Raw genomic sequence first — 12,561 nt, forward strand, 5'->3', positions numbered from 1 at the left:
TATGTCATATTCTTTTCAATGAAATCTATACACATATATGACTCAAGTACTTCGCTCTCCCGTACGCGTGGATGTAAACAGCTCTGCAAACATAAGCACTAGCTGACGCTTATCAGATAGTGCACTTGACTTTGACCGTCGGCTTTCAATTGGCGTCAAAATATTATATGGATTACCACGATTGCCCTCTCGATGACGCAGGATAAGATGCAACTGTCCAGTATAACCCGGAAACAGTATCAAGTAATATCAGTAGCTGTTCGAAACGTCGTAAGAAGACGACCTCAGAATGATAGTTCTCTTGGTTTTTTTACTCTTCGTCAAGCTTGTTACTTCTGCGGGTAAAACCATACCTTTTGTGTTTACCTTTTTTATTGATTTCTTACATTAAAAATTTAATTCAATGTTTGTTTCTCTTACCAGATGATCGGTTTTTTTGCCACACGTGTGATTCTTCAAACTACAAGGAGTGTGTCTGGACGCCTTCCACCTCTCTCACGAAAGACTGTGAAGTGGGTGATCGTGCTTGCGCAACTGTTATCCTACCCAACGGTCACACCTATCGCGGATGCTCACGGGACGAGCAATGTGTCGCCGCAGGGCAGAAGTGTGTTCTGTGTGACCGTTTCTCTGGCTGCAATGTCGATCGCTATCCATCTGATCGCCTACGGTGCAACATCTGTCAGTCAAGTCTATCAAACTCCTGTAAGCTGTTACCGTATCCGAGACAGTTTGAGAAACCCTGCATTCGGTTCGTGGCAGACGATCGTTGTGTAAGTGTGTTCGATGGTTTCAATGTGTCCTATCGAGATTGTTTGTCAGCGGTGCGCGAGGAGGACTTGCAGAAGTGTACTGAATCCGGCACGTCTGTTGAGTGTGTGGGCTGTGCAGTGGCGGATCTAACGGTAGGCGGACTAGGCGGTCGCCTGGGGCCCCGCCGATTTAGGGGCCCCGCCAATTTAGGGACCCCGTAGATCGCCATTCTATAGTATGCCGTATGGACAGAGAGGCCCCCGGAAGGATGGCCGTTGGGGCCCCGAGGCTGGCGAATCATTTGCACCACCCCCCCTCCCCCCCCCGTCAGCAAAAATTTTAGAACCTATGACTGATGATCGAAGGGGCCTCCGACGACATTTCAAGTTTACTGTTCAATATCCCAACAGCAAGTTTAGTGCCGCCCCCCCACAACCCAACAACATTTACCATTTACATGGGGCCTCAACTCATCTTTCCGCCTAGGGCCCCCGATACCCTTAATCCGCCACTGGGGCTGTGATAGATGGAATTGCAATACCGCCACAGTTCGCCAAGATGATCGATGTTTACAGTGTACCTCCAACATGACACACTGCTCCAGTGGAGCAAGAACAGCAACGGTGTGTGGTAAGCCTTCCGAAGGAAGCTGTTACTCAAGAGTGGACGAGGATGGATATTTAATTCGTGGCTGCTTGTCAGATATTCTGGAGTCAGCGTTGAAAATGAGCTGCGAAAAAGGAAACGGTGATTGTGTTGCTTGCGCTGGACCGAAATGTAATGCGCAGTTTCTTCCGAAGAACACGCTTAGTTGTGTACAGTGTGATTCCCGGGAGCAGCTCAACTGCGCTCAAGAGCAACGGGATGACCGCAGTGCGCAGTATTGCAGGCGGCATGTACAGGACGATCGTTGTTATGTACGAACCCACACCGATGGAAGTCTTCAGCGAGGCTGTCTGTCCGATTTAACGAATCAAACGTTGTGTCATGCAAGCAAAGCTTCTGAGGACTGTGAAACATGCAGTGGTAGTGACTGCAACCGATATGTGTATCCCACAAACAGACTCTCGTGTTATCAATGTAGTAGTGGGAATTCTTTAAACTGCGATGCAGAACAGCAACAGGAAGGGTTGTTGAAGTGTCGATATCATATGGAGAAGAATGGATGTTATGCCCGAGTCTATCAAGATCAAGGTGAGATCGATTCAGTACCCTGTGTGAAGAAATAAGGACCATCTTTTTTTCAGTCGTTAGAGGATGTATTTCGGATCTGGGAAACGATACGACTCCTTGCAAAGGATGGAATAGCTCAGAGTGTCACACCTGCTACAAAGATGGCTGCAACAACCGGTCAAAGCACGCTCTGCGTAACTCTGGTGAAAGTTTGAAGACGAAGAGGAGCATATTCCTTGGGTTTGTAGCACTCCTCTTATTGATAGTCTTCGGATAGGTATCAAAATACAACATTTGGGGTGTTTTTTTGGAATAGTTGTGTGTTTTCAGTTTATTAATATCCTAATAAAATACTTAGTTGCGTGTCAACGGGAGTCAAACTACGCACACGCCTTCCGCTTTCTGTTGTATAGATCCAGAAGTTCAGCTCACGTAGCTCCATTACTTTTATTATACCCTTTTCGTCCCTAAATTACCCTCCCTGGTGAGAATGAAATAGTCTCCAGACTTTTAAGCCCAGTTTTGCAAAATGCAAACCTAAGCTAATAAACACTTCCAAAAAGTCCAACTCTCAAAACGGCACCTGATAGAAGGGAGGAGTTCGTTCCACGGTCTCCTAACCTGTTAGGTAGTTATATGGGGTTTGAAACGGTTTCTACATCTGAGTTTCTTTTAATACCTTTTAGTGTTGCTGTAGCGCCCCTTTCCCACCTGTGTTTATCATCCCTTTGGGTCAATTCCGTATAGCTTACTGTTCTAAACGTTCGACATTCTAGCGCGTCTTACAGAACCTAAGATAAAATAGCCACAAACACACAATGCACATGCTGTATGTCTCTCCGTATGTGTGTGTGTTGTGGTTTGAAGGAATACTCTAACTGGATTACGGTACGGTACGCGATATAGAAAAATGGTATCGTTGGGTTAAAAACAAGCAACAAAACATGTGTCAATTCAATATTCACTAGGCGTAAGATAAATGTACAAAAGCTGCATACCACCGCGCCGACGATAACACATGAGATTCCCATCCCCTACGGACGCCCGGTAGAGCTCGGCACCGAGGAGCCACTGCCCGTCGTGTCCTTCTTCGGTCGCAGGATAAAATTAAGATTGTACGCCGTGTTGACCGCGTAGTACACGTTGGCATTGTTCGGCAGCAGTAGCTCCTTGTCGGGCAGTACCTGCGCCAGCGTGTACCGATCCGGATCACCCTCCAGGCCGAGCTTGAGCATTGCGTTTCGGATGACTTGTGGCGTTCGCTCGTTGTTCGCCAGCATGATGCTCTTGTACAGCACAATCCCATCCAGCTCGACCTGCTCCGTCTCGTACGTCACCTTGATGATGTAGAAATCGGGCGAGCTGCTCTTGAGCGGTGAGTTCTGCACCAGCTGCCCATTGATGATGGGTGCCTCGCTTAGATCGCGACCACCATTGGCACCACGGCTCGCCACAGTCCCGTTGCCTTGGGATCGGTTCGACTGGGGTGTTCGCACACTACCGACACCATTATGATTCGACCGTTGGCTGCCCGAGGTGGTGGAGTCCATTGACAGGGAAGACACACTGCTGGCCGCGGACAAGATCGACGCGTTCGGTGGCGTAGCGTCCCGATCCAGGGAGTTGTTGCGTGAACTGTAGCTGTGTGGCGAGAATCAGAGCAAGATTTAATATAAAGATCCGTTGGAAATTGATTCTCCAAGGCTCAAAAACCATCCTTACCTCGCATTAGATGTGCTGTTAATATCACAGTAAAACTGAGAGCCTGCCCCGCTGCTCGAGTTCGACGCGATCGAGTCACTCTTCTTGTGCCCTGGCGTACCGCCTCCCCCTCCGCCGATACCACCGCCCGGATGCTGGGCTGGTGGTGCTGGCGGTCGCTTCGTCATCTCCGGCGCCGGCTCCAGCGAGCAGCTGAGCGTGTGCGCCTCCCGCTCGTCCAGCACAAGCAGCGACGCAAACCATCGGTCGAACAGTGGATCATCGGGAAGATGGTACGTGTTTGCCGCACCCTGCAGCAGCTTGATCTGGGCCAGCACCTCAAACTCCTTGCGCCGCTTGTCGAAGTTAATCAGCCCGTCCTGCAGCGTGTCCGGGATGGCTGCATGGATCATGGTCAGATCGGTCAGGAACGTGCCGAGGTACGGTATCGTGCCGTGGCTGATGAGCGTGTTCTGCTTCTGGAACACCTTCTGCAGGTGCCGATCATTCTCGCCGACAGTGTCCGCGAACTTGGCCGTGCCCTCGCGCATCAACACCTCTCGCTGGGCCCACGCATTGTTGTCTTCGGAGAATATTCGTGCCAGCTCGTTGTACAGCTCCAACTAAACAGAGGAAATAAAAGCCAAGTTAAGTAACAGCCGTCAAACTGCTTGTCCCGTGCCCAGAGACGTACCTTATCCCTCGGCAGCACGGCCCACGTCTTCGACAATCGGTACACCGCGTTCGACTGCAGCCCCGAAATGATCGCTTTGAGCGAGGAAAAGTTCTTCAACAGTCGCAGCTCCTGCGCAATGTCGATCCAGGTCGAGATGAGCAGGGCCCGTTCCTGGGGCTTTAGCCGCGGCTCGATCAGTATGCTCGAGATGACGCGAAACGAGACGGCATTGAACTGCGTTACCGTGGCCAGCACCGAGCTGCACTCGTGCTTGTCCCGGTTCGACCAGATCGCGCCGAGACACTGGTGCGGTATGAGCCGCTTGAACAGCTCCATGTCCATGCGGGTCAGCTGCTCGGCAAAGTGCTTCACCGGAATGTTGGGAAAGCGGTACGAGTTGAGCAGGTGGGACGGCGGACCGCGGAATGCAGGCGTCAGGCAGAGGCCACCGAACTGGTCGGCGAAATCGTGATAATCGTTGGACCATGGCAGCGGTGGTGGTATTCTACTGTACTTATCTAACCTATGCGTAAACCTTCGGAAAAAAGTTGCAACCACAAGAACAACAACGGTTAGTAACAAGGCACCAACGGAGAGTCCTCTTTGAGTTATTTACCTATTTAAAGCTTTCATATGTATTTCCGATTTTGGCAAACGCTTTGAGGTGAATGCTAGCAATCGTTGCAGATTATCCGTGTCCCAATCCTCGGGGAACCCATCGAGCCACACGTGAAGAACAGAGACTGCCGGGAGAAAGAGGGAGAGCGCATTATAACAACCGAGATATCACAGACCTAATAGAACACCTTACCTAGAGTTTTCTTGTGCTGGTCCGACAGCGATTCGGGCTGCAGGAGGGCCGGCTCGGCGTGCAGCTTCTCGTACCGGTCGAGCAGCAGCTCGAGCACCTTCTCCGGCTGCGCGAAGGTGCGGAAGGTGTTCAGGAACACGTTCACGAACGTGCTCTCGAGCTCGCCGTCGTCGGTCGCGAGGGCATCGACCAGCCGGGACAGCGTGGCCGCCTTGACGAACCGCACGCGCACCGTTTCCCATTCCAGGTGCGATATTTCGTCATCCGAGTCTTGCTGTGTAAATGGATTGGAAATGGGATGAAAGGCGTATAAGAAATTGAGTACTATTATTTAAGCCATAATGGCGTTGGAAATTGTCACAATAAGAATGTTATTGTGCTATTAAAACACAGCAAGATGTGAGCTTTCGCATACAATGTATGGTGATTGCATACATGAAGGCGCAAAAACAACTTACAACAATAAGACATTTGTTCCGAGCCCGACGGCCAAGCCAACCGCGAAGGTTTCGGTCGTTCTGGAGCGCTTGGTAAACCGTCTGCTGCCACGGAACAGAACGTCCCGGGCAAAGGATTTCGGGAGCGTCTACGGTCCAACTCTCCTTCACCAAACTACTTTCAGTATTGGCCTACCAGGCTAGTTACCTCTTTTCCAATGTAAATTGGGAGGTCTATTCCGTGGTAGCACCGCTACTGATTTCGTTAAGCGCTGTCGAGAAGGCAATTGTATTCGCCCAAAACTTCATAAATAGATACTTTTGAACAAATCGGATAGTTTCTTGCAGTGAATAATATTTTCTACTTTACGCAGATAACAAAAACAAAGGCAATTATTTTGCATTTGACAATTGTTGTGTGAAATCAGTTGTTATTGGCTACAACAACTATTAAAATTGCTTCTTATATTTCAATTTGAGTAAAGTCAAAATGTACACAACTCAAAAGCAGAATGTATAAAGATGAGAGTTTTTATAAAATATTTACAGCGATTTCATTCTTTTAGGTGCTTAGAAATTCATGATAATTGTGCTAAGCGCCTAAATGAATGCGAAATTGTGTTTTATGAATTTTACGCACTTATGTTTCAAAAATTTAAAATATTGTGATAAAATATTTTTCATTTCAAAAAACATTAAACAGCTCCTAAGCCAATATCTTAGTTAATCAGAGGTACATGTTTGTTTCTACTGCTATATGTTTGGCACATCCTTTGTCACAATTTAAACCAATTGCAATTATTTCTAAAAAACTTGGATTGTTTATTAACGTCCTCGTTTGCAAAATGAATAAAAAATAATTGAATTATCCCCTATTAAATTCCCCACTTCATAACTTTTAGCAAACTGTTTCGTTCGTTTATGTCCCACGAGACAGTCCCATTCTGGAAAATGGTACAAAGAAGCAAACCATCGTTCGAGCATGACCAGCACAATAAACCATGTTTTGCGGCGTCACAAGAAAAAAAAAACACATACACACACACACGGAGGAAACCCGTCTGACTCATCCAACTCAACTCAATCGTACCCCGAACGGTGATAAATATTTTAAAGTCGTTTTATTGATTTTTGCTTTGACGAACGACGAACCACAAATGTTCTCTTGAACACAGCTTAGAAGCAGCCTCTACCTAACCTCAAAACAGGGGCAGGTGAGCACCGAGTAGTACGGCTACAATCATTTCAATTCTCCCACCCCATAACTGCACACTACAATCGTACTGAAATCAATTTTGTATGCAAATATTGTAGACTTGCAATCGATTTTCCGTTGTCGTCTGGGATGTGGACCGTTTCCGTCGCTTTTTTATCCTTTGCGTGCTATTCTCAAATCATTTCTATTGCTCCACTAATCTTTGCTGGACTGGAATCGTTTCCCCGTAAATGCAATTGCACTGACCGTACTGACCGGAGTGGGTCGCGTGGGCTGTTGCCGACACCGCCCTTCTCCATCCGCTCCACATTTGGTCCCATTTTCCACGTCGTACAAAACGATGTGTCACCCGTAGGGCCCGTTTAAGGGCACCGCTATTCATTCATATTCCACAGGGTACGGTACAACATCAACAACAACAACCAAACAGATGCAAGTTGCTTGTGAACCATTACAACCCATTAGGTAACACAATGTTCCGTTTCGATGTATCGGCCCCTAGGGGCGCAGGTAGTGTCCGAGTTGCATTTTTTTTTGTTGTATTGCCAAAGGGATGGAACGCGCTTATGTAATCGAGGTTTCGGGTTAATGCGAGGGTTCCCACGTTCTCGATAAGTGCAACAAACACAATGGTCAGTTTACCCTATTCGCTAGGTGTTAGGTGTCACTTTGAGGGAGGCGGCCCGGGAACTAATTCGATCGGTGTTTATATCTTAATTGCTGATCGGTGCGGTACGAAAGCCCTTGAGAGTTGTTTTGCCAATAAAGAATGCACTGGAATGGCAATTTGCTAAGCGGTTTCAAAATGGATTAAATTGTTTTTAATTTTTGTTCAATTCATTGGCAAACTTTTATACAAATTTCTTACAGAATTTGTTTTTTATACAGATTACACAAAAGTCATAGCAAAAACACTAATAATTTTCTTTCTCCCAACACACTGAACTTTAAAATGATTTACGGCAAACATTGAACTCGGCTCACCCTTGCTTGCTCACATTGAATTAGCAAAGCAATTTAAATTAACGCCCAAGAGCCGGGCAGAAGCGCCAACGCAAAACATCATTAGCATCCATTAGGGACGTCATCCGCATCCCGAGGGTCCGTGAGGGTCAAAACGCAATTTTCGCTGAGTGGTATCCGATGCTCTGCCCGCCGTCAATCACCATCGGCAGACGAGATTGGCTCGGTTTGCAATTTTTGGAATGCACTTTTCTATGGCAAATGTTCAATAGATGGTTGTGGTTTTTTGCTTCTTGTTCTTTCGCCTTTATTATGTCTCAATTGGAGGTGTGCTTTTGCTGTTGCAGCAGCAGTGCAGCTAATGCAAAAATGGTTGGGATCGATGCAGAGCAAAAGCAGATACACTGCTATGCATTGCAGAGATGCCACAAAAAGGGATGTGCTTCTGGCAAGATAAAGCACAACAACCCCATTTGGGTGTTTTTGGCAGAGCCAACCGTCTCGTTTGAGTCAAGGGAAATTCCAAAATGAAGAAAATGGGATGAAAAAGCATCACACAGCAAAAAACACACACACACTTTATGTCTGGTTGGTTGATTAGCACTCTTGTCGCCCTCAAGACCCTTCTTCCCTTTCTATAAATTTCTAACAAAAGTTTGGAGTTTTTCCCAGAAAAAGAAGTATCTAGAACGGCATCTACTTACGCTGCTGGCACTGGGTGTTGGCCGATGGTACCGGACCTTCTTAAGGTAAACCGTGTAGATGGCGTTCTCCTCGCGTTCTTCGCCCCACAATCGCCAGGTGGGCTGCTGGAAAGAAACGGTTTTGGTTTTGGGAAGAGAAGCAGAAAGAAAAACAGTTTCCATTAAATCGGTGAGTCATTTTTGTTGAAAATGATGGGAATGATATTTTGAAGAGCTGGATAATTGGAATTACATGGTTAAGAACCTACAGCGTAGCTTTTGTTTTTTGAGTATTAGATGAAGATGTTTTTTACCCATTCATTCCACTTTAGAAGATGAATCATCGCCCTTTTGATGTAATTAAAGACACCAAGTTCAAGATCACAACCTCTAATTCCTTCTTTTTTTTCCTCAATTAGAAGCATCTTTGCGATTGGCTGAGACAACGCTTTATACGTTAGCACGAACCAGCTCGCCGAGAGCTGTTAATTGGGATCTTAAAACAATGGTCTACGTGTCCGACAAGAGCACAGCGTGGTTCGCCTCTCGAACAGAGGGAAATACACAGTTCGCAGCCACATTCGACTCTTTTTTTTCTTTTTTGAATCACAATCCGTCACAGTACGTGGGCAAACGCTCATTTTGAATGAGGATGTCGCTGTCGTACCGTCCGCACTGATCCGTCTTCTCTGACAAGAAAATGAGCTAGAACTAGTAGTGAATTTTTATTGCCCTTAAAATAAAACCCTCCCTTCAATAGGAAAAAAAACACGAACAATGAATAAATGCGCGCTAACGAAAAGAAAGGAAAAGCATTTCGGAGCTGAGAAAAAAACGGCTTTAGTTGACACAACTCGCCATCCGGAATCTACGCAGCTTGGGAGCAAGCATTTTGCGCTCTACTGCGCGATGATGATTGCCGCAGCACCAGGCGGGCTCATGAATATGCGCCCGCGCGCGGTTTCAAAACTCACAACCGGCGACACCTTCTACCACGGAGGGGAACCGTCATCTAGCAAGTCACACACGTGTGTTTCTTCGTTTCACGCAAAAGCGATTTGCGTACGCGCGGGCTACCTTCTTCAGGCACATTGATTGTTTCACAGAAAGGGGCACTTCTCGGCGGATGTTGTGCTCGGCGAACCGTGACGCTCGGGTTGAGGGACGGGAGTCCAACCTTCGTAAACGTGTAATTTCTTCCAAAAGCAAGCAGGTCGCTCGAAGCATTGCCAACGAAACGTCCACCCGAACAGGGGAAAATGGAGGACGAACACGAAGAGGGACAGGGGCATACAATTCGTGCTGGAAGAATGAAAAGTCTTTTCTAGCGACGGTTCATTGTGTGTGCAATGTTACGGAGAATTAGCATCAGAAGAGGACAAGTACAGGTTCCACCGCTGGGTCCTAACAAAGGAGAAGGGAGTTAGTTTTTTTTAGAGAGAAAGAGATCTTTTTATGCCAAAAAACGAAAGAAAGGTCAAAAGTTACGGGGATACGTTCTTGAAAGGATGTGAGGATTTAAGTGAGGGCCATGTTCTAAAGAAGTAATGGTCCGTATAGGAAGATATACCTTTCATTTTTCCAAGGCCCTTAACAATAGATGGCGGTAAAAATGGATACTTGTGAGTCAGAATCATCATGAGAATGTAAACAAAGAGCTTCTGACAATCAGCCACAAGTTGAAACAGTCACTTTTTGGTGCTAAACCTTACCAGGGAGGTAACTCTTCATTAACGATTATTTGTTGACATTGCATTTTCTCTTTGTATATATGACACGAGCCTCAGAACGATCTACAATTACATCGATCAGGCAGCGTTTATGCAATATATTGCACACATTACATCACATACCATACCATTAGAACGACACTTCAACGCACACAAAGCCACAAAGTACAACCGAGTGCATTGAATGGTTCTTTAACCCCTTCGGCTATATCGTGCCTATGCTATTATACAATTCGCACCAACGTATCGTACTAACATGTACGTCTGGTTTGTCTGACTGCTTGGATAAAGCAAACAAAAACTCGACATCAACTGCGCCCGATAAGCGCGTTCTGTGCGGCAAGCTACAAAGTCTTTGCGCGTTAAGCAATCGTAGAAGAGTGTAATGCTAGTCGGAGCACCCTTTATTGCGATAGGCGACCCGTCCCAAACGCGGTGAGTCACGGAGTTCCATTTGTTGTCACAAACTCACACACGCGCAACACGCTAAATGTTCGGGGCAAAGGTTCTGCTTCCTGATGCTGGTGCCTGCGAGACTTCCAGTGTTGGATGATGACGAGATAAAGCCGTTCCTAAACGGCTTGACCAGCCAGCTGGGTGTGAAGCAGTGGTTTATTTTTGGATTCAACCCCAAAAATGTTTGTTTTGTTTTTCAGCGTTGCACGATAAGAGAAGTTCTTTGTTCTGAGGTGCCTATTTTACGACCTAAGACGATGTTGATTTATTATGTTATGAGTTGTTTTACAGAGTTTAGCGTTTTATTTGTGGAACGATTATATTGGGAGTTTACGATGTGCACTTGAGACGGTTCGGTTGTTCATTCGGTAATAGAGCAGGCTTATACAACACCGGATGCGATCGATGCTCGTGCGACCTAGGCTGATTTAAGGAAGAATTACTGTTTCGTTACACTTGTTTATGCCTCAAGAACCATAACCAGCCGCCATAAGACTACTGTGTAGGAGTCTCCCAATTTATAGAAAGATGGGTTTCTCACCTTTCCCCAATGGTTCTAGATATGCACACTACGTACAAGAGAGTATTGCCCTGGACTTCTGTCTTCCAGAATATGCTCAGATTCTTAACCTCTATTAATAAAAGTTGCGCACTCGGAGGATGATAGCTCTCAATTACGTCTTTACCAACTCATCCAGTTAATCAAATTAAGCCTTATCAACTCCACCATCTCTCTCTCTCTCTCTCTGCATGCAATGAAATACTTCCCACATTGCCCCCGCCAACAGCTTGCCATCTGTATTACCTTGACATACCACTTGGTGGTACGCTGACTCTGACCCTGCTGTTCCTTGCTGGCGGCGTACTTCCGCCCCATCAGTTTGCTGATCGTTCCCTTGCACGGACAGAAGCACCGCAGCGTCCCACCGCCACCCAGCCCAACCGGCCGTCCTTCGTCCTTCCCGCCCGCCGTACCATCCTTGCACGTGCGCTGCGGATCAACGGCCGGCACTGGCTGATGACCACCTGTTGTTGCTGCCTGTGCTGCTGCACCAGCCGCTCCTCCCCCTCCTGTCGGTGAACTTCCATCGGAGTTGTTGCTGCTGTTGTTGCTATTGTTGCGAATCTGCTGCGTACACTTGTGGGCCAGCAGTTTCGTCTTTTCCGTAATGCTCTGGAGCGTTTCGTTACTTGGGCAAAACATTGGCGCACGACATACCCTCTCCTGGAAGCAGGCGCAAACGCGATATGATCACTTAACCCCTCGCATCCAAAACACACACACAAAAAACCCACACACGCGCGTGGACGCACTTTTAACACACTTTTTTGATTGGACTGTTCCTGGCGCCGAGCGCCCTGCGATCACTTCGATTAAAAGTGTTTAAACTGTCGGGCAAATAAGCGGGTGGGTAGCTGCTGCTGCTGCTGCTGCTGGAAAGAATATGGTTCAGAACCGTTGATCAGCTAAATTGATCACGAGAGCGAAGACGTTGGGGCTTTTATTAAGCCATGTGTGCCAGAAATAGTTTCCTAAAACTCATAGTGGGCAATTGATTTAATTTCACCCAATTCGGGAGAGTTAAGAGTGATGAAATGTTCGAGCAGTTCTTAATTCATCATTCTCAACCCACTGAACAAGCACACAGACACTTGCCACTGTGAACAATGGACGTCACATACCTCGCACAATCGCGTCAGAAACTAAACTCGTGCTTAGAAAAAGGCACGAACCAAAGCCACTACGCTGCTTCCTCACGGATCAATCGATAGAATATTCTCCGGAAACACACAGACACGTGTGTGTGCCACTGCCGTCACCGGCCTCTCAATCACAATGTGCTCGTTTGTGTAGCCATAAACCACGTAAACCGAGAACTGCACGGCAACAACAACATTAAACTCAACGCGTCACATCACTTGCAGGCGTGTAACTCTGCTGGTGCTCATATGTGGTGCTAA

The 12,561-nt window shown here is 46.9% G+C and overlaps 2 protein-coding genes across 9 annotated transcripts in view; one reads left to right on the plus strand and one right to left on the minus strand.

Moving 5' to 3' along the window:
* The first annotated feature begins 105 nt into the window (after positions 1 to 105).
* On the plus strand, positions 106 to 2,309 carry LOC120900160. 2 transcript variants are annotated; one of them, XM_040306802.1, is made up of 4 exons: positions 106 to 341; positions 424 to 880; positions 1,268 to 1,947; positions 2,001 to 2,309. In XM_040306802.1, exons 1-4 carry the CDS (start codon positions 290 to 292, stop codon positions 2,201 to 2,203), a joined length of 1,392 nt encoding a protein of 463 aa, XP_040162736.1. In that variant the 5' UTR covers positions 106 to 289; the 3' UTR covers positions 2,204 to 2,309. The 2 variants fall into 2 exon arrangements, with proteins under 2 accessions (XP_040162736.1, XP_040162737.1); XM_040306803.1 differs by lacking the exons at positions 1,268 to 1,947; positions 2,001 to 2,309 and having other exon boundaries at positions 424 to 988.
* The window catches only part of LOC120900158 (ral guanine nucleotide dissociation stimulator-like 1), a 35,940-nt gene continuing 25,620 nt past the window's right edge, over positions 2,242 to 12,561 (minus strand). For 3 of the 7 annotated variants that reach the window (XM_040306800.1, XM_040306801.1, XM_040306799.1), the window contains exons 3-8: positions 8,435 to 8,536; positions 5,115 to 5,388; positions 4,920 to 5,046; positions 4,322 to 4,838; positions 3,649 to 4,250; positions 2,242 to 3,567 (exon numbers count right to left, since the gene is read on the minus strand). In XM_040306800.1, the coding sequence (XP_040162734.1) occupies positions 2,961 to 3,567; positions 3,649 to 4,250; positions 4,322 to 4,838; positions 4,920 to 5,046; positions 5,115 to 5,388; positions 8,435 to 8,536 (2,229 nt within the window). In that variant the 3' untranslated portion in view covers positions 2,242 to 2,960. Of the gene's footprint in view, positions 3,568 to 3,648; positions 4,251 to 4,321; positions 4,839 to 4,919; positions 5,047 to 5,114; positions 5,389 to 8,434; positions 8,540 to 11,404; positions 12,034 to 12,561 lie in introns of all 7 variants that reach the window. The other 4 variants (XM_040306795.1, XM_040306797.1, XM_040306796.1 and 1 more) reach the window with 3 other exon arrangements.

This window comes from Anopheles arabiensis, chromosome 3, assembly GCF_016920715.1.
Source record: "Anopheles arabiensis isolate DONGOLA chromosome 3, AaraD3, whole genome shotgun sequence".
Classification (NCBI taxonomy): domain Eukaryota; kingdom Metazoa; phylum Arthropoda; class Insecta; order Diptera; family Culicidae; genus Anopheles; species Anopheles arabiensis.

Bases quoted from the DNA above. Each gene is read 5' to 3' on its own strand.
- LOC120900160 (XM_040306802.1), top strand. From the start codon at position 290: ATGATAGTTCTCTTGGTTTTTTTACTCTTCGTCAAGCTTGTTACTTCT. The intron at 342-423 runs GTAAAACCATAC...TTCTCTTACCAG, and splicing joins CAAGCTTGTTACTTCTGCGG to ATGATCGGTTTTTTTGCCAC. The intron at 881-1,267 runs GGGCTGTGCAGT...AATCCGCCACTG, and splicing joins GGCACGTCTGTTGAGTGTGT to GGGCTGTGATAGATGGAATT.